The sequence below is a fragment of the Eriocheir sinensis genome, chromosome 61, assembly GCF_024679095.1.
Source record: "Eriocheir sinensis breed Jianghai 21 chromosome 61, ASM2467909v1, whole genome shotgun sequence".
In the NCBI taxonomy this organism is placed as follows: Eukaryota; Metazoa; Arthropoda; class Malacostraca; order Decapoda; family Varunidae; genus Eriocheir; species Eriocheir sinensis.
This window is the reverse complement of record NC_066569.1, coordinates 1,812,715-1,839,443: the sequence shown is the minus strand read 5'-3', so window position 1 is coordinate 1,839,443 and position 26,729 is coordinate 1,812,715. Positions and strand designations below refer to the sequence as shown.

At 43.9% G+C, this 26,729-nt stretch overlaps 1 protein-coding gene across 1 annotated transcript in view; it reads left to right on the top strand.

Annotated features, from left to right (window-relative positions):
• Positions 1 to 26,729, top strand: part of LOC126986000 (clumping factor A-like) — a 200,237-nt gene that overhangs the window by 111,005 nt on the left and 62,503 nt on the right. The window contains exon 4 of the mRNA XM_050841685.1: positions 2,110 to 2,226. Within this exon, the coding sequence (XP_050697642.1) occupies positions 2,110 to 2,226 (117 nt within the window). The remainder of the gene's footprint in view (positions 1 to 2,109; positions 2,227 to 26,729) is intronic.

Here is a 26,729-nt window from a genome sequence, read left to right as displayed (position 1 = left end):
CTGGCACAAAGTATTTATTATATATATATATATATATATATATATATATATATATATATATATATATATATATATATATATATATATATATATATATATATATATATATATATATATATATATATATATATATATATATATATATATATTTCTCTCACCCATTCTCTTCCTCCTTTCTCTCATCTCTCTTCATCCCTCACTCCTACCTGTTCCTCCTCATCTTCCTCCTTCCTCCCTTGCTAATCCCCAGGTCAGACACAGGTGTTCACTCGCAGTCTACCGCTGGTTGACTGGCAACATTTTTCGACACCGCCAGTCGACCGGGCGCATCGCCGATATCTTTGAAAATTTTAAAGTTGACCGGCGGTGGTCGGCTGCGTCTACGGTCCTCAGGGTCGACCAGCGGTAGACCGGCGGTCTGCCACCGACAATCCCTGATCTTACAGCCGGTTGACCGGCGACCGGCTTATCGGGAGTCATCGGGGACGGTCGCAACTGGGACCGGGAATGTGTGAGAGCCCCTTTACATGGGCCTGTTTGTGGACGATGCGAAATTGATGAGATCTATAAGAAACAGTAAAGACTGTGAAATTCTGCAAGAGGACCTAAATAAGATTTAGGACTGGAGTTTGAAATGGGAGATGGAGTTCAGTGTGAATAAATGTCATCTAATGGAAGTGGGAAAGAGTGGAGGGAGACCAAAATGGACATATAGAATGGGAAATGGAGAAATATTAAAAGTTCAAGAAGAGAGATCTGGAAGTGACAATACAAGATAATGAACAGTCTGAGAGTCATGTTAATAGGATATTCGGTGATACGTATAGTCAATGTTCTTTAAACCGTACATATTTTGGAGCATTTTAAGAACTTTGTTTTTTCAAAATTGGTGTCTTAAAGTTTGGGGTGCGCGTTATACGCCGCAAAATACAGTATTTATTTTTCAACAGAAACTTACCTCTTGTTTGATTTACATTGTTTTTGATTTACGCGACCTCTTCAAGGATGCAATACTCGCGTAAATCGAGAGTTACCTGTATCGTTATTATTATTATTATTATTATTATTATTATTATTATTATTATTATTATTATTATTATTATTATTATTATTATTACTATTATCATTATTCAGTGGGGGGCAAGTGCAGTACTTAGTGTGGTAGTACTGCATCACAAAAAAAGTACCGCACTACTGCAAACTTTCTAAAAATACCGCACTAAAAATGCCTGCGGTACTTTTTGTGGTACTTAGAAAACTATCGAAGACATTTGCAGCGTGGCATGTTCACAGATTTATTTTTATTTATTTTTTTACAGTGAATCAGACTCAATCAGTCAATTGGTATCAGTCATCAGAATCAGTGATTCAATCATTCTGATTTTTCAGTTATTGTTCAAAATTAAATACTAAATGAATAACTGAATAAATCTGTTCGTCACTCAACCCAAGGCGGCGCGCCATGACTGCCTCCGACGATGACTATACATGGCAGTGTACAACAGTACAAGCAAGCACTAACATGCTCGACGCTCACTCTCATGTCCCATACAAATTTTTCTTTGATGCATAACATAGACCATAGTATATACTATATCTGTTTTTTAACTTCATTGTAACTTCTCTATTCTCTCTCTCTCTCTCTCTCTCTCTCTCTCTCTCTCTCTCTCTCTCTCTCTCTCTCTCATTTTTATTGTGTTTGTATAGTAACATCAGGATAAATAAAGGGGATGTTTGGGAAGTGTGTGAGCCTGCTTTGATTTGTGTATTGACATTAATGATTTCTTTTAATTGATTGATGTATGTTTGTGTGTGTGTGGACTTGTCTATCCATCTATCTATCCACCTCATAGGATAAATTTTGTGATGTTGTTCATATATAAATTTCAGGATAATTAAATGGGAGATGTATGTAGTAGGTGCAAGCCTTTTTCTGATTCTTGTATTAACATGAATGACTTTATTTTAGCTGATGATATAGAGAAATGAATGAGAGAGGGGCGTCTCACCAATTCCCTAGCCAGGCTGAGGTTTACTCGGCTGGAGCAGTGAGCTCTCCAAGGACTTGATACACATGTTGGAGTATAACCTGTTCTCATCCATCCACAGGAGTCGTTCAGGGGATGTCAAAGAGGAGGAGGTTTGGATCAAGGATGAGCCCTTTGAGGAGGTGGACCCAAACGCTGTCAACACCACCACCTTTACTCCCAAGCCTGAAAGCACTGGGTGAGTAAATGAGTTACCTTTGTCCTGCATGACATATTTTGGCGGTCAAGGAAGTCCAAGAACTCTTGCAGAATCTTGTTTTCTGGTGGCACCCAAAGTCCAAGAGGTGCAAATGCTTTCTGCATCATGCAAACATTGGGATGAGGCCAGCCACATGCTGCCTTGTAGACACTACACACATGAGGGAGTGTGCTCCCATTCAATGTAGTGTGGACCTGGACAGCTGGAGCTTGTTGTGGAGCTCATCACACTTGTGACATGCCAGTATGCCGCCCAGCCTTTAACCCGTCCAGTGTCGTCTTTTGTCACAGACGGGTCATGCCAGGTTTCACTTTTTTTGTATTTTTTTATTTGCCCCTTAACCCTTCCGCTCCAGGCATTATTCCAGAAGGTGACACCCGTGTCTGGGGGTTTTGGGAAAATTTAGGGTCATGTTTACATTCTAATTGCAACGTAAATAAACATAATGGAAATTAACCCCCATGAGGGGGTTTAAATAAGAGGAGTTCAAGGACGGGAGGTTTAAATAGGAAGGGTTGAATAAGGGGTTTAAATAAGAAGAGTTCAAGTAAGGGAGAATAGGAAGGGTTAAATAAGAAGAGTTCAAGTAAGGGAGGTGTAAATAGGAAGGGTTGAATAAGGGGTTTAAATAAGAAGAGTTCAAGTAAGGGAGGTTTAAATAGGAAGGTTTAAATAAGAAGAGTTCAAGTAAGGGAGGTTTAAATAGGAAGGGTTAAATAAGGGGTTTAAATAAGAAGAGTTCAAGTAAGGGAGGTTTAAATAGGAAGGTTTAAATAAGAAGAGTTCAAGTAAGGGAGGTTTAAATAGGAAGGGTTCAATAAGGGGTTTAAATAAGAAGAGTTCAAGTAAGGGAGGTTTAAATAGGAAGGTTTAAATAAGAAGAGTTCAAGTAAGGGAGGTTTAAATAGGAAGGGTTCAATAAGGGGTTTAAATAAGAAGAGTTCAAGTAAGGGAGGTTAAATAGGAAGGGTTAAATAAGGGGTTTAAATAAGAAGAGTTCAAGTAAGGGAGGTTAAATAGGAAGGGTTCAATAAGGGGTTTAAATAAGAAGAGTTCAAGTAAGGGAGGTTAAATAGGAAGGGTTCAATAAGGGGTTTAAATAAGAAGAGTTCAAGTAAGGGAGGTTAAATAGGAAGGGTTAAATAAGGGGTTTAAATAAGAAGAGTTCAAGTAAGGGAGGTTTAAATAGGAAGGGTTAAATAAGGGGTTTAAATAAGAACATTCCAAGTAAGAGGGTTTAAATAAAGGGACTCAAATAAGGGAGTTTGATGATGGGTTTATATGGTGGTTTTATGTTATAGTTCCTCTTGTTTTTTTATTTTTTATAGAAGGTTCATATAATGTATATAATATATATAATATACAATAGAGCCCCACTCAGTGCGAGATCTATTAGCACAAACAGCAGTTAGCGCAAGCCACCATCTACCAAGAAAAAAATTAATTAGCGTGAAAGCCTCAGTTAGCGCGAGCAGCCACCACGACTGAATTTTGAAAATTGTGCCGAGCCGCCATGATGCGCGGCACAAGCCGCAAGAGCCCTTACTTTAGCAGACGCCGCCATGTTGATACAGGGCAAGTGCTTTGTTTATGTTGTGGATGTGGATACGGGCAACTATGTGACGCACACCCAGAAAATTTGGATTTGTCAGTTGTCCAAGCTGCAGCCAATGCGGTGGGAAGAAAAGGGCTCAGCGTGACACCAGGTTACGGTAAACTGACAACTCGCTCCCGGATGGGCGCACGGGCATTGCCAGTAGCCACAACGGTTAGAAGAAAATGGCCAGTGTGATACTGCCTTGAGGCAGCGAGGCCACTGACCAGGTGAGCGCCGGCAATGACATCATCGGACTCCCAGCAAATCACAGGTGTGTTTTTTGAGCTCAGCCAATCTTTTTTTTATTTTATTTATTTATTTATTTATTTATTTATTTTTTTTTTTTTTAATGTGAGTGATTATTTTGAGTAATTATCAAACCCAAAAGTCAGACCCACGTGTGCACCAAATAATTTTTTTCATATTGGTTACTTTATTCAATTAGCGCGAATTCAGTTAGCGTGACCGCGTTCATCCACCTAATTCTCACACTAAATGGGGCTCTACTGTACTTCTAGGAATACTCACCATCCTCTGTCGAGTGGCGTTTAGTAGATCACTCTAGGTCCACTGGTTGCTGAGTAATCATGATTAGAAGTTGGTCACTTTTTTTGCCAAAGAACTAGCCCGTGTTCAGGTGTGTGCGTTTGACACGGGCGAGAGTCTAACCCTCGCTCCACATTCCACTCCACTTCGCGCTACGCTAGCCATGTGGGTGTGTTTGCGTGTTTGTATGTGTTGTATGTGTGTGATTGCATGTGTAATGCAATAAAATCATGATCCTTGTATGGTGCAACAGTTCGGGGGTGAGCAATGCACTGGCGAGCGGGAGACAGGGAGGGTGGGACGCGTGTCTGTGCTTGCGGGTGTTCAACTGACTGCCTGCCTGCTGGAGAGTGGCATGCGTGTCTGTCATGCTTCTGTGTGCCTGAATAACTTGTTCTGTGCCCTTGAAAACCTGTACTGTGTGAGGAACCTGTCATTAAATGTGAATTAGTGTTGAACGTGTATCTTTGTGCCCTGCCTCGTGCCTCTCTCTCCTCGGCGTTCTGGGGGCCGGTGATCGGCGCGCCGCCCGTGTGGTTGTTCTGGGGATCACGCCGCCTGCCTGCCCGTGGTTGGTGTGTGGTGCGGGGGGTGGCGTAACAATATTTGATTATGTATTATATATTTTACTGACAATAGATCATATCACTTTCAATTATATATAAATTGCCGATGTCGTACAGTTTGTTTTACACTTTGGGGTTGGCTGTTTAGAAGTCTTGGAAGGCATAAAAGTAGAAGTAGCAGGGTGTCACACACAATGCCACCTTGCATTCCGTGCACTTGTAAGTGGTTTTGGTTGTCTTATGGCCCCCGTGTGGTGTTGGCACACACATGGCAACGCCTCTGCTGCTGACGACCATGAGTGCCAACAGGGAGGGTGACCAACATATGCTTCAGGTAATACTCAGAGCATACTCTCCCATCTGTGCTCCTCCCAAAGTTGCTCTGAAGGCAGCGGCATGGTGCTTGTCGAGCAGGTCCAGAATGACCTGCTTCTGGAACAGGCGGAGGTTTTTGTAGGTCTGGTCATGGGTTCTGGATGAAGTGTCCTGTATACAGTTAACCCTCTGGTATCCGGGTTAATAGAACCACGGGGGCACCCGGATGTGGGAAAAACCCGGATATGGTGTAGGTTAAGTCTAGGGACCCGAAACCCCAACTTTCACCTACCGTCAAGCTGACAGAAAGATGTCCAAACTTGATCATTTAGAGGAAGTAAAAGTCGTAACAAGGTTTCCGTAGGTGAACCTGCGGAGAGTGCAGGCCCCAAGAACCAACTGTCACCTATTTCCCTCTGACGATCCAGTATTTCCTACAAACTATGGCTTCTACTTTATTATTTTATCCTCTTGTTTGTGAAGTAAGTCACAAGATAATTAATTTTACCTTAATAGTTGTAAGATGCGAAACAGAGGTTGAAGAAGTTTGCGTCAATTCAGCGACGTAAAGAATTCCTTTTCTAATGTAGTATTTTGCAAGGTTTGCTTTCATCATTACAATTAGCATTTTATGAATTCAGGGAAAATCTTCTGTGAAACAAGTTTATGATGAATAAGTGTTCAAACCGAATATCCACAATTCATAAAGGCAGGCTTTGCTCAACTGTGTTTGCTATTTCCTTATTCAATGCAAACGGGGTGCTGTTCTGTTACTTTAGTGCCTGATAAGTGATGTGCATTCCATAAATGAAGTACTAAGTTTGCTCGGAGCATTACATGTGACAAAATCTATATAATATCACCATCATAATATTCTTTAAGCTATAAAAAAAAAAAATAAATAAATAAAAATGGTGAAGGGCAGACTAATGTAAAGTACTTTCAACACACTGGTGTCACATTTTATGCTAATTATTGTCGGCAGGAAAATGGCCAGCAGCATTCAACATTCTACACACAGCAGGAGGCTCCCCAGTCAGGCCAAGACCATCGTTATGAATGTGCAGGAGTTTTTTACCCGTGGAGGACAGAAAAGAACGGTGGCAGAAGTTGATAACATTACATCTGAAGCAACACAAGTCAACATAAGAACAATTCGTCGTTTGAGACAAGAAAAGAAAGCATCGCCTGGTGGAATATTTCACTCACCTCGACCCAGAGCAAGGATTGCAAAAGTAACAGGGCAACTTGACGACACTGATAAAGAATGTGTGAGGAGAGAGGTCCTATCATTTTATGACAGAGGAAAGTTGCCAACGCTTTCTGCCTTGTTAACGAGAGTAAAGGAACCCCCCGTTAACTATAATGGGTCGCGAAGCTCGCTGCACACAATAATAAGAGATTTAGGATTTAGATATAGGACAACTACAAGTGGAAGGAAGATATTAATGGAAAGAAGTGACATCGTGATAGCGAGAAACAAATTCCTGAGAGAACTGAAACAGAATAGAGAAAGTGAACATCCCCGGCAAGAAGTGTATTTGGATGAGACCTGGGTGAACCAAAGTATGTGCATGGAGCGATGCTGTCCCAACGAAGATGGTTCAGCTGGGCCAAGAGTAAAATCAGGAAAAGGAGGAAGGCTCATCATTATTCATGCCGGTAGTGAGGAAGGGTTCGTGCCAGAGGCATTACTGAAATTCCAAGCTCAAAATGGTAATAAAGGTGATTATCATGATTCCATAGATCATAAAATATTCAAAACTTGGTTCGAAAATCAGTTACTCCCTAACATCAGCAATAGATCTTTAATTATGATGGACAATGCTCCCTATCATTCTAACATTTTGAACAAAGTGCCAACACTAAGCTTCAAAAAGACACAGGTTATTGAATGGTTGACAGCAAATAACATAGCCCATGATCCTTCATACACTAAAATTGAACTTATAGACATTTGTAAACACCACAGAGAAAAACAAAAATACGAAATAGATAATATTGCAGAACATTGTGGACACAAAATTTTACGAATGCCTCCCTACCATTGTGTATTCAATCCCATTGAACTCATATGGGCTCAGATGAAAACGGAGGCAAAGAAGATGAACTCAGACAAAGATCAATCAATGAAACAACTTGAAATACTTGTACAAGAAGCAGCGAAACACGTGACTCAGCAACACTGGGAAAATGCCATCCGTCACGTAAGAAAAATAGAGGATGAATACCGTGCAAAGGACACAGCAATGGACCACCTGCTGGACAGCTTTGTAATTAACACAGATTCTAGCCAGAGCTCCAGTAGTGAAGACGAATGTATGTCTGACAATTAACCCTTGGAGCATGGGTGGAGATATATTTCTCTGGATGGTGTGCACGGGGAAAATTTAGACATTTAAAAGAGGTGGAAATGGTGTCTTTCTTCTCTGCAATAATTGTATATTCATGTAGTATATATGGTGGTGTAATAAAACTTCTCTCCTAATAATAATAAAATATTTATGACAGCCGAAAATATTGTGCATTTTCTCGTGGCCGTGATGCATCGCGTGGAAGCACCCCACCATATCTCTCTCTCTCTCTCTCTCTCTCTCTACTTCCGCCCGGGAGCAGAGGAACTGCTTGACGCGTCACAAGACGCAGGAGTCTGCAAGAGGCCGGTAGGCCTGTACAAGGCAGCTCCTTTGACCCTAAGCTCCCGTGTATCTAACCCCACCTAAGATCGCTGTTCATGAATTTATCTAGTCTATTTTTGAATGTGACAATTGTATTGGCACTCACCACATGACTGCTAAGCCTATTCCACTCATCCACCACCCTGTTAGTAAACCAATTTTTGCCTATGTCCCTGTTGAATCTGAATTTATCCAGTTTAAACCCATTACTTCGTGTCCTACCCGGTTCTCTTACCAACAAAACCTTATGAATATCCCCCTTATTAAAGCCCTTCATCCATTTATAAACCTCGATCATGTCTCCACGCACCCTTCGCCTTTCTAGAGAATGCAAGTTTAACTGTTTGAGTCTTTCCTCGTATGGCAAGTTTCTCAACCCCTGAATCATCTTAGTCATTCTCCTCTGCACCGATTCTAACATTTTGATATCCATTCTATAGTAAGGTGACCAGAACTGAACCGCATAGTCAAGATGAGGTCTAACTAATGCTAAATATAGTTTGAGGAAGACTTCGGGGCTTCTGTTGCTTACGCTCCTTGAAATAAAGCCCAGTACCCTATTAGCTCAATTTCTAGCTTGAATGCATTGTGCCCTCAGACGGAGATCAGAGCTCACTAAGACCCCTAAATCCCTCTCGCACCCAGACCTGCTTATGAGAGTGTCATTTAAGCAATAGTTATGTGAGGGGTTGTTCCTATCTACACTCAGAATACTGCACTTCCCTACAATGAACTCCATCTGCCATTTATCCGCCCAGTCATACAATCTGTTGAGTTCACCTTGGAGAATACTAGCGTCCTGATCCGACTCAATTACTCTATCGATCTTGGTATCATCTGCAAATTTACTAACATCACTACTAATTCCTGTATTTAAGTCATTGATATAAATAATAAACAAAAGTGGACCTAATACCGAACCTTGTGGGACCCCACTCGTAACACATCCCCAGTCAGATCTTTTACCATTGATTTGCACTCTTTGCTTCCTATTGCTAAGCCACGCCTTGACCCAGTTCAAAACTTTACCCTCTACTCCATGAGCCTGTAATTTAAGCAACAGTCGTTGGTGAGGAACTTTGTCAAACGCTTTACTAAAATCAAGATAGATTACATCATAATTTTCATCTCTGTCAACCGCCTCAAATACTTTATTGTAGAAAGACAAGAGATTGGTGAGGCATGACCTACCTTTTGTGAACCCATGCTGCGAGTCGTGAATTAAGCTGTGTTTCTCTAAATGCTCCCGAATGTTCCTGGCTATTATGGACTCCAGCATCTTGCCTATAACCGATGTTAAGCTAATTGGGCGATAGTTTGAAGCAACTGACCTGTCCCCCTTTTTAAAAATCGGTGTCACATTAGCTACTTTCCATAGGCTTGGCACATAGCCAGTATTTACCGACATCTTAAAGATGTCGGTTAGTGGGTCACTGAATACATCACCTAATTCCTTTAATACCCTCGGAAATATCCCGTCAGGACCTGGCGACTTGTTCTTCTTAAGCTTATCTATCTCATCCTGAACTACTTGCCTGGTAATGATTATATCCCTCAATTTATCGCCATCCCCGCCCTCGTACACCTGAACTCTTTCCGGTATAGTCGTTCGATCCTCCTGTGTGAATACTGAAAGGAAGTAGTCGTTCAACAATGTGCTCATATTTTCGTAATTTTCTACTAGCTCCCCTGTGTTTGTTTTCAGTGGTCCAATTTTCTCCAGTGTTTTTGTTCTATATATCTGAAAGAAGCCCTTAGAATTACTTTTTGCCTCATTTGCTACTTTGATCTCATAGTTCCTTTTTGCTATCCTGGTGTTTTTCTTAACTAATCTAGATAGTTCGACGTACCGGCCCCTGAGATGTGTTTCACCATTCTTTATTTTCTGATAAATTCCCTTCTTTAACCCAATCTCGTATTTTAGTCCACGAGTCATCCACTTAGGATCATTGTTTTCTTTTCTAAGTGTTCGCTGTGGTATATGCTGTCCTTGCCCCTCTACTATTACTCTAACTAAATTATTGTAAGACATTTCTACCTGGTTCTCCTGGCTCTCCAATCCGCAGTTCTGGCCCTCATGAATCCCTAGATTATCCCAGTTTACCCCTTCAAGATGTCTTCGAAGCCCCTCGTAATTTGCCCTTCTGAAATCTGGCACTAACACTGGGTTTGGTTCGCGGGTTACCGCCCAGTCTAAGCTAAAATGAACCGTTCTGTGGTCACTATTTCCTAACTCTCCACCCACCTCCAACTCACGTAGCAAGTTCCCATTATTGGTTAGGACTAAGTCTAATATGTTATCTCTGGTAGGCTCAGTAACTACCTGCTTAAGGAAATTATCTTGTATAACTTCAAGAAAGTCCTCGGCTTCCAGGTCACCCACTAGGTCTTCCCAGTCTCTATTCCTATAATTGAAGTCCCCCATTACGCAGACATTTCTACTCATACTCGCCCTGCCAATCTCCTGTAGTAATATACTCGTGTCCTGCCTGTTAAGGTTGGGTGGCCTGTACAGAACTCCTAGAGTTAGTTTTTCTTTCCCTTTGTAAACGTCCACCCAAACTGATTCTGAATCCATGTTAGTTTTGACTGAATTGTTAACTAAACATTTAAGTGAGTCTTTAACATATAGTGCAACTCCAGATTTGAACATGCCAGATGTATTCCGAACAAAAGTGGAAAATGATCTGTGGCCTTCGGTAGGCTGCGCGCTGAGACAAATGCCAGATGCTTCCACCATTCTTCTGAGTCAAGAACTGGTGGTATATGGGAAACGAGGGGGCGTAGAGTGTGATGATTATATATATGATCCCGACGGGTGGGAGTCTGGCAGCGCACTTATATATACGATTACCGTAATGTAAGGGTTAATGACCAAATATTTTATACAGAGGACTGTTGTAGCTTACTCATTTCTAATAACTAGACCTTCATAAATAGTATATTTTTTTAGTGACGATTGAGTAGCCAATTCATTGCTAATGACGTTTGTGCATATGTTTATAAATTATGATAGAGATATTGATAGAGGCTACTCATGACAAGTGACTTTCTTTGTAAATACAGTTTGTTACTAAAACCATTTTTGCCTACATAGTTATCTATTTCCTTACAAATGGCAATAAATGTTACAGGTAGTATTTGTCAATGAAAGATATGGAAGGAAATTTAGGCTGCAATGTAGTGAAGAAACAAAACAAGTGAATGGAGAGAGAGAGAGAGAGAGAGAGAGAGAGAGAGAGAGAGAGAGAGAGAGAGAAGACAAATAACGTAAAAACAAAGGAAAAAACGAGAAAGAAGAAAGAATAGAGGAAGAAAGAGACAAAGAAAAATGGAAAGAAAAAATGAGAGAGAGAGAGAGAGAGAAGGGATTAAGGGTGGGGTTAGCAACTTCAGAAAGGAGGAGGAGAGGTGGGGCGGTGTCGTCATGAAGGAGAGCATGTTTTGAAAGTACTGTATTGGAAGATTCTGCAGCCCCCTCCTCCTACCCACACCCACACGGACACACGTTACACATCTCTGCAATTTTTCTTTGTGGGCGTGGGTGTGGGTGGGTGGGTGTACGCCAGAGAGAGAGAGAGAGAGAGAGAGAGATCAGATTAACAAGGGTGAGCAAGGAAACCACAATACCAGTGGGAATAGGGATTATAATCCACAGCCAGAGTAGGAAAAAGGACTGTCTTCCTCATGCCTTCCCATTGGCCACGCCACACCCACCAAAAGCCAATCCCATGCAGACTGAGGGGGCGGGGTGAGGAGCCTCCTCTCGCCACTGAAGGCTGGCATGACCATAGTTGTGAAATACAGGAAAAGAGCCATACTAGACTTGTGCTGTCCCATCTCCATGATGCTTATTATCCAGTTTGGCTTTAAATTCATGAATTGTTTTTACACACAGTCTCCTCGTCAAGTCCGTTCCATGTTGTTATGCCTCTGTATGGAAAACTGTATTTCTTGACATCTCTCCTGCGGTCGCTCTTCTTTAATTACTATTCCCTCTTGTCACACTCCTGTCACGTACCACTAGGTCTTCCCTGTCCAATTTCTCCAATCCCTCTTGTATCCTGTATAATGCTATTAGGTCCCCTCTCTCTCTCCTTCTCTCCAGTGTTGTTAGTCCCAATTTCTCCAGTCTTTCTTCATAAGTATGTTCTCTCAGAGTTTCCGGTAATTTAGTCGCTGCTCTTTGTATTCTTTCCAACTTTCTAATTTCTTTCTTCAATCTAGGTGACCACACCAATGCAGCATATTCCAGTCTTGGACGTATCATCGATGTTATTAGTTTCTTCACCATTTCTTCGTCTAAATATGTAAATGCTGCTTTTATGTTTCTATGAAGATTTTGTCACTCCCAGATCTTTTTCCTCTGTTTTTTTCATAATTCTTTCATTACTCCGAGAGTAGTTCCCTGATATTCGTCTACTGCTCTTACCAAACTCCATCACGCTACACTTCTTTGTATTGAATGTCATTTCCCATTTGCGTGACCATTCGCTTATTCTATCGAGATCTTGGCTCAGGGCTACACAGTCTTCTTTATTAGCCACCCTCCTCATTATTTAGCATCATCAGCAAACATATTCATATTGCTTGTCACCCCTTCTGTCATGTCATTTTTATATATTGCAAACATAATCGGAGCCAACACTGATCCTTGGGGGACTCCACTATACCTTGCTGGCGCCTAGGCAGGTTGGTAAGCTTGCAGCTGATTGGCTGCACCACTCTCGCTAACACTCATGTCGGACCACATCTTGCATGCTCGAGTGAGACATGTTTCTATATTATATGCTATAACTCACCTGACACGAGATAGCCAGTTTTGGTTCACACCATCAGACTCGGCAGTGATTCTAGAATCAAGATGCATTTTAAATCTCGACAAAACAAATAAGAAAATGGTATTGCAATCAGTTGAACTGTGAAGATGTTAACCCTTTTAGTGCTATGAGCGTCTGTGGACTGTTCCCAGGTTCTCTCCTATGAGCGTCCAGGGATGTTTTTATATTTGGGCAGCTAGTTGGCACCTTGTTGGTCACCATGGAGTGCGGTCACGCTCGACCACCAATTATCAGATTAGCACCCTCTCCCTACCTACCCATCCACAACAATGTTGATCTGTCTACATTCGTGAAACCATTAAGTATTTTAAAACATTCGATCAGTTTTCCTCGGAGGCGACGTTTCTCAAGAGAGAACATATTAAGGGTAGAAAGCCTTTCTTCGTAGGATTTGTTGCGCAAGGAAGGGATCATTTTCGTTGCCCGACGCTGAACACCTTCTAATTTAGCAATATCCTTTGCATGGTGGTGAGACCAAAAGTGTACCGCATATTCCAAGTGGGGTCTGACTAAACTATTGTAGAGCGGGAGTATTACATCTTTATTCTTTAATACAAAGTTTCTTTTAATGAAGCCCAACATTCTGTTCGCTTTATTTGCTGCATCGATGCATTGCTGTGAGAATTTGAGGTTTGACGTGATTTTGATCCCCAAGTCCTTGACGCATTGAACGCTTTTGAGTTTAACGCCGCGCGTTTCGTAATCGAACTTCTTATTCCTCGTTCCAACTTGAAGGACCTGGCACTTGTCTACGTTAAAGGGTATCTCCCATCTATCCGACCAAGCTGAAATTTTGTGCAAATCCTCTTGGAGGCTTTGCCTGTCTTCGTCAGTGAGAACAGAGTTACCAATCTTTGTGTCGTCTGCAAATTTACTAATGCAATTATTGAGTCCAACATCCACGTCGTTGATGTAAATAATGAAGAGCACTGGGCCAAGAACCGAGCCCTGAGGGACGCCACTAGTGACCGGCGCCCACTCTGAGTTAAATCCGTCAATCACTACTCTTTGTTGTCTGTTGCTCAACCAATTCGCGATCCATTGGTTTACTTGACCGTCAATACCTATTTGCTTTAATTTGTAAAGTAATTTATGATGCGGGACTTTGTCAAACGCTTTCTGGAAATCAAGATAGACTACGTCCAGTGATTTGGTTGCGTCATAAACAGTGAAGATGTCGTTATAAAAGGTTAATAGGTTTGATAGGCAGGATCTTTTGTTTCGGAAGCCATGTTGTGAGTCCCCAATTAATGAGTGGCTTTCAAGGTAACTCACAATTTTGTCTCTAATTATGCTCTCAAGTAGCTTACCTACAACCGAAGTTAGACTAATGGGCCTGTAATTACCTGGTACTTTTTTGTCTCCTTTCTTAAAAATCGGTGTCACGTTAGCCTTTTTCCAATCTGAAGGGACAATGCCTTGTCGCAAGGACATATTGAATACGGTTGTGAGGGAGGAGAGTATTTCGCTCTTTGTTTTTTTGAGCAGAGTTGGATATACTTTGTCAGGTCCAGGACTTTTATTTGTTTTAAGTGATTGGAGGGCTTTAAGGACTTCATCGGGTTTTATTTCAAAGTTAGGCAATGCATGCTCGGGATTTACATTAGTACTGGTGTTGGTGGTAGTGGTGGGTGGACTGTTAGTATTAAACACCGAGGAAAAGTAATTGTTTAATAGGTTTGCAACGTGTTGGCTGTCAGTCATTAGTGCACCGTCGCTGTTTGTTAAGGGTCCAATTCCACTTCTGATCACCTTTCTGTTGTTTATGTAACTGAAGAAGGATTTCGGATTATTTTTACAGTTGGCTGCAATATTTTCTTCATATCTACGCTTTGCCTGACGCACTAATCTGTATACTCGTCGCCTGGCATCATTATAGAGTCTAATGTTTTCGGGGGTGCTTTGTTCTTTCTTTAATCTGTAAAACAATTTTCTCTCCTTGACTGAGTGTTTAATTTCGCTATTAAACCAAGATGGGCTTTTATTAGTGCTAATTCGCTTCTCGCACAAGGGGACAAATGTGTCCTGCTGAGTGAGTAAGTGATTTTTAAAGCTTAGCCAGGCGTCCTCTACATTGCCGTCATCTGATAGTTGCATATCTATTAGTTTTCGTCTGATTTCTACGAAGTTACTCTTTTGAAATTGGGCACCTTTACTTTATTTTCAGTCACCGATGTTTGAGCTCTAATGTCAACGCGCACTAGTTTATGATCGCAGGAACCGAGGTGTTCTCCTACCGTGACATTACTGACTAGGTTATCTTGGGTCGTTATAACAAGGTCGAGTATGTTATTTTGTCGAGTTGGTTCAGAAACCATTTGGCTTAGATAAATTTCCTCTAAAAATTCGATCATTCTATGTGACTCACCTTCTGTACCTGACAGTATATGGGGGAGGTTAAAGTCTCCTAGTATCAGTGAGTCGCTGTTATTAAGTGACTGCCTTAAAACGCTGTACATTTCAAGATCGGCATCGAGTGATTGCCCCGGAGGCCTGTAAGTGACAGATATATTTAAATTGACTTTTGCAATGTTTACTCACACACACAAATGTTCAACATTGCTGTTTCTTGCTGTTATATCAGTGGGTTGCAAACAACTTTTGGCATAGGGTCACACCACCACCTCTACGGTCGGCTTATGTGACCTTTGTTGAAGAGACTGTAGCCATCTATATTGTATTCTGAAATTAAATCAATATTTGAGGTGTCAATGAATGTTTCTCATATAGCGATTACGTCAAAGTTTTCTGTCAGAGCAAGACATCGCAGTTCATCAAACTTGTTTCTTAGGCTACGCGCATTGAAACTAAGGACTCTTAGGTTATCTTGAGGCTTGGTAATAGAGGTGGTGGTACTGGAGGGTTCAATGTTACGAGTCTGTTGCGGTGTATGGTGTCTATTTACACGGGCGGGATGGAAGGACGTGGCTGAGAGGCGTTTTTTGTTGTTCAGGCGTTACGTACGGCGTCGTTGAGGAGCCTTCCGAATCTGGCTGCCCCGATGGGGGACAGGTGTATGCTGAGGCAGAGACTGAGAGAGGGACAGAGACTGAGAGAGACAGAGACAGACAAAGACAGAGACAGAGAGAGACAGAGACAGACAGAGAGAGAGACTGAGAGACAGACAGAGACAGAGAGAGGCAGAGACTGAGAGAGAGACAGAGACAGACAGAGACAGAGAGGCAGAGACTGAGAGAGAGACAGACAGAGAAAGGCAGAGAGGCAGAGACTGAGACAGGGCCGGATTTTGGGTTTAGGGGGCCCTGGGCACTAGAGCTTTGCGGGGCCCCCAGAGGAGGAGGGTGTGATTGAAGTGACAGCATGAAACATCTTATAAATATTAATAAAAGTAAATCACAATAGTTAAAATCTTTGGGTTCTCTTGCGTATTTTATTTACGTATTTATTTTCTCCATCCTTAACTGCTGAGTTTTTGAAGTCACTGCCAACATAATTACGACATTTAGCACTTCCCTTTTCAATCCAGTAACTTCTAAAGTCTTCACTTAGGTGTTCAGGCCAAAGACCAATGTCATTTTCATAAGTCAGTTTCACGGTTTGATTTTTCTCTAAAGTTGAGTCACTTACATTACCACCGACAGTTACTGAGGTACTGGAACTAGCAATAGGCTCATTTGTACTGACAGCCACAGACGTACTGACACTAGTAACAGTCTCACTTGAAGGTGCTTCGTTAGATGCTTTAATGGAAGCCTCTGAATCAATGCTGGCTTCATCTTTGTTTTCTCCTAGCTCTAAGGGTATCTCATTAACTTCATCTAGTGGAGTACTCTTTACCCATCCTGTGATTTTTGGTAGCTTTTTTTGTTCATTTTCTAGCAGCACAACTTTTTTTCGCTTTGCTGAGCCTGACTGATACTTCCTTCCCTTATCTCGCTCTCGTCCGGACATTGTTATGACATTTGGAAGTGGTTGCCAGCTTTCACATTTATAGGAGTGACAGTATTCTCCTTCAGTAACCGATGGTCCAGTCCAGTGATAAGTCAGCTGTCGGCCTGTACAAAAGAAATACAGTTCAAATACTAAGTGGTGAGGTGAGCAATTCAGCACACAACTGGAAGGTATATGCTAGGCTACCATAGATTAAGAGCCAATAGTATTAGGCTATTCCAGTTTTGTGAATGAAACAAAATAAAAGTAGGTTAGCCCCATTTCTGTCGCAAATCATTACTTTTTAAATAAAATGTTTTGTTCAGTTCAGTAGGAAAATTCATGTGTATAACTGGTGCAACAAACCTCGTGAAAAATATGTGTGTAAAATATGAGTTTGCAGTATTACATAATATGTATATGTATGTATACATGTGTGGACAAGAAGCCATGTAGGCTCAGCAAAAATGGCTGGCTGGGTCGTTTTTTCCTTAAATCGGGACTTGTATATGTGCCAGCTTGGTATGATGCTCGGGTATATCTCCTAATCTAACCATGGGATATTATCGAAAATTATCCCATTGTGATCAGCTATTCATGTGTTATTCACCTGTCAGATTCACCGTTCAAGATGCTAAGTTAACATATTATAGGGAAAAATGTAATTGGGACCAAAGCTGTGGCAACTACCCATATTTCCACATCTTCTTTTATCAGATTTTCGATTGCTTCACTTGCATCAACCTTTTCTTCTAACAATTCTTTCATTATATCATTCTCATTAACGTCACCACCACCACAACACCACACTCACCACCACCACAACAACTCACTCACCACCACCACAACAACACACTCACCACTGGTGAGTGTGGTGTTGTGGCACGGTCACCACCACAACAACTCACTCACCACCACCACAACACCACACACCACCACCACAACAACTCACTCACCACCACCACAACACCACACTCACCACCACCACAACACCACTCACCACCACCACAACAACTCACTCACCACCACCACAACACCACACTCACCACCACCACAACAACTCACTCACCACCACCACAACACCACACTCACCACCACCACAACACCACACTCACCACCACCACAACAACAAACTAACCACCACCACAACACCACACCTCACCACCACCACAACAACTCACCACCACCACCACAACACCACACTCACCACCACCACAACACCACACACACCACCACCACAACACCACACTCACCACCACCACAACACCACACTCACCACCACCACAACACCACACTCACCACCACCACAACACCACACTCACCACCACCACAACACCACACTCACCACCACCACAACACCACACTCACCACCACCACAACAACACACTCACCACCACCACAACACCACACTCACCACCACCACAACACCACTCACCACCACCACAACAACTCACTCACCACCACCACAACACCACACTCACCACCACCACAACAACACACACACCACCACCACAACACCACACTCACCACCACCACAACACCACACTCACCACCACCACAACAACTCACTCACCACCACCACAACACCACACACACCACCACCACCACAACACCACACACACCACCACCACAACAACTCACTCACCACCACCACAACACCACACACACCACCACCACCACACCACCCACCACACCACAACAACTCACTCACCACCACCACAACACCACACTCACCACCACCACAACACCACACACACCACCACCACAACAACTCACTCACCACCACCACAACACCACACACACCACCACCACCACAACACCACACACACCACCACCACAACAACTCACTCACCACCACCACAACACCACACACCACCACCACCACAACACCACACTCACCACCACCACAACAACTCACTCACCACCACCACAACACCACACACACCACCACCACCACAACACCACACTCACCACCACCACAACACCACACTCACCACCACCACAACACCACACTCACCACCACCACAACAACTCACTCACCACCACCACAACACCACACACCACCACCACCACAACAACTCACTCACCACCACCACCACAACACCACACTCACCACCACCACAACAACACACCACCACCACAACACACCACCACCACAACACACCACCACCACCACACCACACCACCACCACCACACCACACCACCACCCCAACACACCACCACCACAACACCACACTCACCACCACCAAAAAAACTCACTCACCACCACCACAACACCACACTCACCAACAACACAAAACCCCCCACCACACCCACCACAAAACAACAAACACCACCACCACAACACCACACTCACCCCCACCACCAAACCAAACACCACCCCCACCACAACACCACAACACACCACCACCACTACACACCACAATAACACACCACCACCACAACACCCCCCACCACCACCACAACACCACACACACCACCACCACCACAACACCACACACACCACCACCACAACAACTCACTCACCACCACCACAACACCACACACACCACCACCACCACAACACCACACACCACCACCACCACAACACCACACTCACCACCACCACAACACCACACTCACCACCACCACAACAACTCACTCACCACCACAACAACACCACACACACCACCACCACAACAACTCACTCACCACCACCACAACACCACACTCACCACCACCACAACAACTCACTCACCACCACCACAACAACTCACTCACCACCACCACAACACCACACTCACCACCACCACAACAACTCACTCACCACCACCACAACACCACACTCACCACCACCACAACAACTCACTCACCACCACCACCACAACACCACACTCACCACCACCACAACAACACACTCACCACCACCACAACAACTCACTCACCACCACCACAACACCACACTCACCACCACCACAACAACAAACACCAACACCACCAACCAAACAACACACTCACCACCACCACAACAACAAACTCACCACCACCACAACACCACACTCACCACCACCACAACAACTCACTCACCACCACCACAACACCACACTCACCACCACCACAACAACTCACTCACCACCACCACAACACCACACACCACCACCACAACAACACACTCACCACCACCACCACCACAACACCACACTCACCACCACCACAACAACTCACTCACCACCACCACAACACCACACACCACCACCACCACAACAACTCACTCACCACCACCACAACACCACACACCACCACCACAACAACAACACACTCACCACCACCACAACACCACACTCACCACCACCACAACACCACACTCACCACCACCACAACAACACACTCACCACCACCACAACAACACCAAAACCAACCACCACAACAACACACACACCACCACCACAACAACACACACACCACCACCACCACAACACCACACTCACCACCACCACAACAACACACTCACCACCACCACAACAACACACTCACCACCACCACAACAACACACTCACCACCACCACAACACCACACTCACCACCACCACAACAACACACTCACCACCACCACAACACCACACTCACCACAACCACCACCACAACACCAACAACACCACCACAACACCACCATCCCCACCACCACAACAACAACCGCACCACCACCACAACAACACACACCAGCACCACCACAACAACACACTCACCACCACCACAACAACACACTCACCACCACCACAACAACCACACACTCACCACCACAACAACAACACACTCACCACCACCACAACAACACACTCACCACCACCACAACAACTCACTCACCACCACCACAACAACACACTCACCACCACCACAACAACTCACTCACCACCACCACAACACCACACTCACCACCACCACAACAACACACTCACCACCACCACAACACCACACCACCACCACAACAACACACTCACCACCACCACAACAACACACTCACCACCCACCACCACAACAACACACTCACCACCCACCACCACAACAACACACTCACCACCACCACAACAACACACTCACCACCACCACAACACCACACTCACCACCACCACAACAACACACTCACCACCACCACAACAACACACTCACCACCCACCACCACAACAACACACTCACCACCACCACAACAACACACTCACCACCACCACAACACCACACACCAGCACCACCACAACAACACACTCACCACCACCACAACACCAAGCAGCAGCACCAGGAAGCTTGCTTCCGCTTAGGCTGGCAGGCTGCGTGCTTGTGTTTACATACGGCTTGATCTTGATCTTGATTCTACAGGTGGATACATGAGACTCTCATGTATCCACGCTTCGCTAATACTAATACAGATGCTTAGTTTACTTGATTAACTTCACAGTTACGAATGACGGGTTTGACGGCACTTAATTAGATTCCTTAAGAATAAAAACCCTATACAACAACGAGATACACGTAACACAGGTATATTAATTTGCTGCGAAGTAGCGGCACCACTACGTATGTTTGGCGTGGAAATGTTGCCTGCTCCAAGGAGAATAGTTAGCGAGCAAACTACCTCGTCCATGACGGACGGCGAAACCACATATAGATTAAATCAATAGAAAATTAGAAAGGGGTACTTAACCCCTTCAATACAAGCAGACAAAACATAACCTCCATGCCATATCCTGGTTTTACAGACTACGTAGAATAGTCCAATGACCATGACGCACATACAGCGTCTCTAGGATATGGTTCGAGAGATGAAATGACTCATATACTGCGTCATGGTACTGAAGAGGTTAAAGTACAGAAATATTGGGGGGATATCATGTTGTGGTAACAACCCCATCGATTGCGCCCCTCCTCGGTATAGAACCTTAAAAAAAAAAAACCCGCTTCAGCGCGGGGCCCCTAAAAGCGCGGGGCCCTGGGCACTGGCCCCTTGTGCCCCCCCCTAAATCCGGGCCTGGACTGAGAGAGAGAGAGACAGAGACAGACAGAGAGGCAGAGACTGAGAGAGAGAGACAGACAGAGAGAGGCAGAGAGACATACAGAGACTGAGAGAGAGAGAGACAGAGAGAGACTGAGAGACAGACAGAGATAGAGAGAGGCAGAGACTGAGAGAGAGACAGAGACTGAGAAAGAGAGACAGAGACAGAGACAGAGAGAGACAGAGACTGAGAGAGAGAGACAGAGACTGAGAGAGACAGAGACAGACAGAGACAAACAGAGACAGAGACTGAGACAGACAGACTGAGAGAGAGACAGAGACAGAGAGGCAGAGAGAGACAGAGACAGAGACAAACAGAGACTGAGACAAACAGAGACAGAGACTGAGAGACAGAGAGAGGCAGAGCAAGACAGAGACAGACAGAGAGAGGCAGAGAGAGGCAGAGACTGAGAGACAGACAGAGACAGAGACTGAGAGACAGACAGAGACTGAGAGAGACAGAGAGGCAGAGATAGACTGAGAGAGACAGAGACAGAGAGGCAGAGATAGACAGAGACAGACAGAGAATGAGAGACATACAGAGACAGACAGAGAATGAGAGACATACAGAGACAGAGAGGCAGAGAGAGACAGAGACAGACAGAGAATGAGAGACATACAGAGACAGACAGAGAATGAGAGACATACAGAGACAGACAGAGAATGAGAGACAGAGACAGACAGAGAATGAGAGACATACAGAGACAGAGAGGCAGAGAGAGAAAGACAGAGACAGACAGAGAATGAGAGACATACAGAGACAGAGAGGCAGAGAGAGAAAGACAGAGACAGACAGAGAATGAGAGACATACAGAGACAGAGAGGCAGAGAGAGACAGAGACAAACAGAGACAGAGACAGTGACAGACAGAGACTGAGACAGACAGAGACTGAGAGAGAGACAGACAGAGACTGAGAGACAGACAGACAGACAGAGACTGAGAGAGACAGAGACAGAGAGAGACAGACAGAGACTGAGAGAAAGACAGACAGAGACAGAGAGAGAGAGAGAGAGAGAGAGAGAGAGAGAGAGAGAGAGAGAGAGAGAGAGAGAGAGAGAGAGAGAGAGAGAGAGAGAGAGAGACAGAGACAGACAGACAGACAGACAGACAGACAGACAGACAGAGACAGACAGACAGACAGACAGACAGACAGACAGACAGACAGACAGACAGACAGACAGACAGAGAGAGAGAGAGAGAGAGAGAGAGAGAGAGAGAGAGAGAGAGAGAGAGAGAGAGAGAGAGAGAGAGAGAGAGAGAGAGAGAGACAGACAGAGACAGAAACAAACAGAGACTGAGAGACAGACAGAGACAGAGAGAGACAGAGAGAGAGAGAGAGAGAGAGAGAGAGAGAGAGAGAGAGAGAGAGAGAGAGAGAGAGAGAGAGAGAGAGAGAGAGAGAGAGAGAGAGAGAGAGAGAGAACCTTTCCATAATGATCTCTCCTCCTCCTCCTCCTCCTCCTCCCCATCCTCCTTCCTCAAAATATCCTGAGTATGTGAAGAAGAACGAAAGGAAGAAAGAAAAAAAAAAAGTGAAAGAGAGGAAGCAAGAAAGAAATAAGGAAATAAAGAAAGAGAGAAGAGTGAAAGAAAGAAAGGGGAGAGAGAAAAAGAGAAATCAAGAATGAAATAAAGAGAGAAAGAAACAAAGAGAGAAGGAAGGAGAAAGAGAAAAAGAAAGAGAGAAGAAGAATGGGAGAAAGAAAGAAAGCAAGCAAAATAAAGAGAGAAAGACAAAAGAAAGATAAAGAAAGAAAAAAATGAAATAAATAAAGGAGAAATAAGGAAGAAAAAAAGGGAAAGAAAGAAAGGAAGAAAAAGTAAAAATGAAAGAGAAAAGGTTGAAAGATAAAAGAAGAATGGAAGGGTGAAAGAAAGAAGAAAAATGAAAGAAAGAGAAAAAGGAGAAACAAAGAAAGTAAAGAGAAAGAAAAAAGAGAGGAAGAAAAGAGAAGGAGAAAGAAAGAAACAAGAATGAAGGAGAGAGGAAGAATGAAATGAGAAAGAGAAAGCAAGTAAGAAAGGAAAGAAAGAGAGGAAGAGAGTAAGAAAGGAAGGAATAGAGAAAGAGGCAGACAATTATCTCTGCTAATCCTCCCCCAAGGGGAACACACCTGCGTTTCCCCCTCTTCATTCATTACTTCCTCCCTCCCTCCTAAATCACACCCCTACTTCTGAGATGCTGACTTGTGAATTTTGTCTTCACTTCTCCCCGGCTCCCGCAGTACGGGGTTCAATCCATGCCCGGCCATAGCACTTAAAGGGTTAAAAAATGTTTATTACATGTTTTAATTATGCTCGCTGTTTTCAACAGTTGTTCATTGACTGCAGAAATATGTTATTACATTACGTAGGAAAATCTCGTGAACACGATAGTGTTGTCAGAATGCAGATAAAGCTCCACATATTGAAAACACAGGGTTATTTCTAGCAACATGTCACTCGCCGCAACCATCACAGCACGCGTGACACTCATTTTTTAACATAATCAAGCAGCGTATCGCGCGCACCATGATGGTTGCAGCGAGTGACATGTTGCTATAAATAACTGTGTTTTCAATATGTGGAGTTTTATCTGCATTCTGATCACGCTATCATGTTCACGAGAGATTTTCCTACGTAATTTGATCATATATACCCATACGCGTATGGGTAAAATTCTACAAGTGTGCTAGTCTTGCATAGACAGACGAAACATTTTTTTCAGTCTTCAGTGTGTTATGAATAATGTGATAATTGTTTATGTCTCAAATCATTAAAGGCTGACTTGTGATGTGATGGTGTCAGAGGTATTGCCTTTACAACGGCACCTCCTGTTGTCTATTCGTCTTGGTCTTGCAATTCTTCTAATCTTTTCTCTCTTGCCTTCCACATCTGATGTAGTACATACAGGTAACTCTCGATTTACGCAAGTTTGGTTTACGCATTTTTGAAATAGCGCGGGGTCCAAAATCCAAATAAATGTTTAATTTACACGTTTTTTCACTTATACGCAATATTTTATGGAGTGGCCACCAGATGTCTCACGCAACTGGACTCACACGGCGCTGCGGCCACACAGCTGAGCTCAGTTCTTCCCGCGCACCACTTGAACAACAATACAGTACCCACGCTGCCACGCTACTCAACACTATAGGGGTGGGCAGGTACCAGTACTAACGTTACCAGCTATACGGTACAGTACTGGTACCAGACTGCTCAGTACTGGTATCAATACTATAGTCTGGCAAATCTTAAGTGGCGGCTCTGACGTAGACAGACCGCTAGACCCTGTTGCCACGTCTCCAACTGACCTCGCACACCATGCCTCTCTCTCTCTCTCTCTCTCTCTCTCTCTCTCTCTCTCTCTCTCTCTCTCTCTCTCTCTCTCTCTCTCTCTCTCTCTCTGTGTGTGTGTGTGTGTGTGTGTGTGTGTGTGTGTGTGTGTGTGCAAGAAAAGTGGGGGTGTACTCTCATTTGGGGAGTATGGTGCACGCCAATGCATAATAATAATAATATTAATAATAAACCTCTTCAAAAAATACACCAAGACTCTTTACTTCTTGGGTGGTGTGGAAATAAGGTCAGAGTGTAATATTTTAATGTTCTTAGCGACCACTCCTTCCCCACTCCCTGGCCATCCCCAGCGGAACCTCACCATTTACTTGGATGACTCGCATCAGAATTTGCTTGACGGTCCTGGCATTCCATATACAGGTACAGTCTCCATATTTTATCATAATTATGCCATATGGCTGATATTGTATGGCAGATGGGAGACACACCAAAAAATGGCAGAAATGCGATAATTAAAGCAGGCAGAGCAACTGGCAACTGCAGTGTGTTGGGTTGACTTGAGCTGACAACGCCGCGGTGGCAACGCTGCCAAGTGTTGTACAAATTTCTTTGTATTCACTCACAGATAGAGAATCAATCATAAAAACCATATTTGTTTTTATACTAGAGTGAGAGAGAAAGAGAGACACGGGGAGAGAGAGAGAGAAGGGTGTGAGAGGCACGGTACGTGAGGTCAGTTGGAGACATAGCACCAGTGTCTAGCGGGCTGTCTGCGTCAGAGCCGCCACTTGAGATTTGCCAGACTATAGCCAGTCGCTCCCGTGGCCACACAGCTGAGCTCAGTTCTTCCCGCGCGCCACTTGAAAAACAATACAGTACCCACGCTGCCACGCTACTCAACAATAGGGGTGGGCAGGTACCGGTACCAGTACTGGTACTAACGGTACCAGCTATATGGTACGGAACCGGTACCAATACTAGCCAGTCTCATGGTGTCCCTCATTTCTTCCTCACACGAGTGAGGCTGAGACTGAGTGCCTGAGTGGATATCTCGGTGATATGGATATTCTCTCTCTCTCTCTCTCTCTCTCTCTCTCTCTCTCTCTCTCTCTCTCTCTCTCTCTCTCTCTCTCTCTCTCCACTGAATGAATATTTATTTTTCGATAGAAACCTACCTCTTGTTTGAATTACATTGTTTTTGATTTACACGACCTCTTCAAGGACACAATACTCGCGTAAATTGAGAGTTACCTGTATCTCTTTTTTCTCCTTCAGTCTTACGTCTTAGAATATAAATTTTCCAATTATTTCCTCTTCTGCTTCCTGGTACGGCTGTTGGACCCGCCGCCGCAGCCGCAAAACAACTCACAGAGAGAGGTTCAACATGCATACTGTCTATTCATTTCACTCATCGCTCACACTCGGAAGTGGACACACTAATTGAACAAAACCAGGTAAATTAATGTTTGTCCTGCTGTGTATCCCCCCCGTACGCATGCGTGGTGGACAGCGGCGTGACTTGTTTTTACAAGGAGGTATTTCTCGCAACACACACGCCGCCGCCATGTCCCGTCCCACGCTTTGTATTTCCGCCGCCCTAAACCGCGAGCCAAATAAACTTAACCTAACCTACCTAACGGGAGGGGGGAGGGGGGCTTAACCCTCCTCGACCTCCTTAAGGGAGGCGATGCAAGCAGTTTTGATGAAAAATATCACTTTGTGTGATAGTTATTATTTTAGGGTTTTGA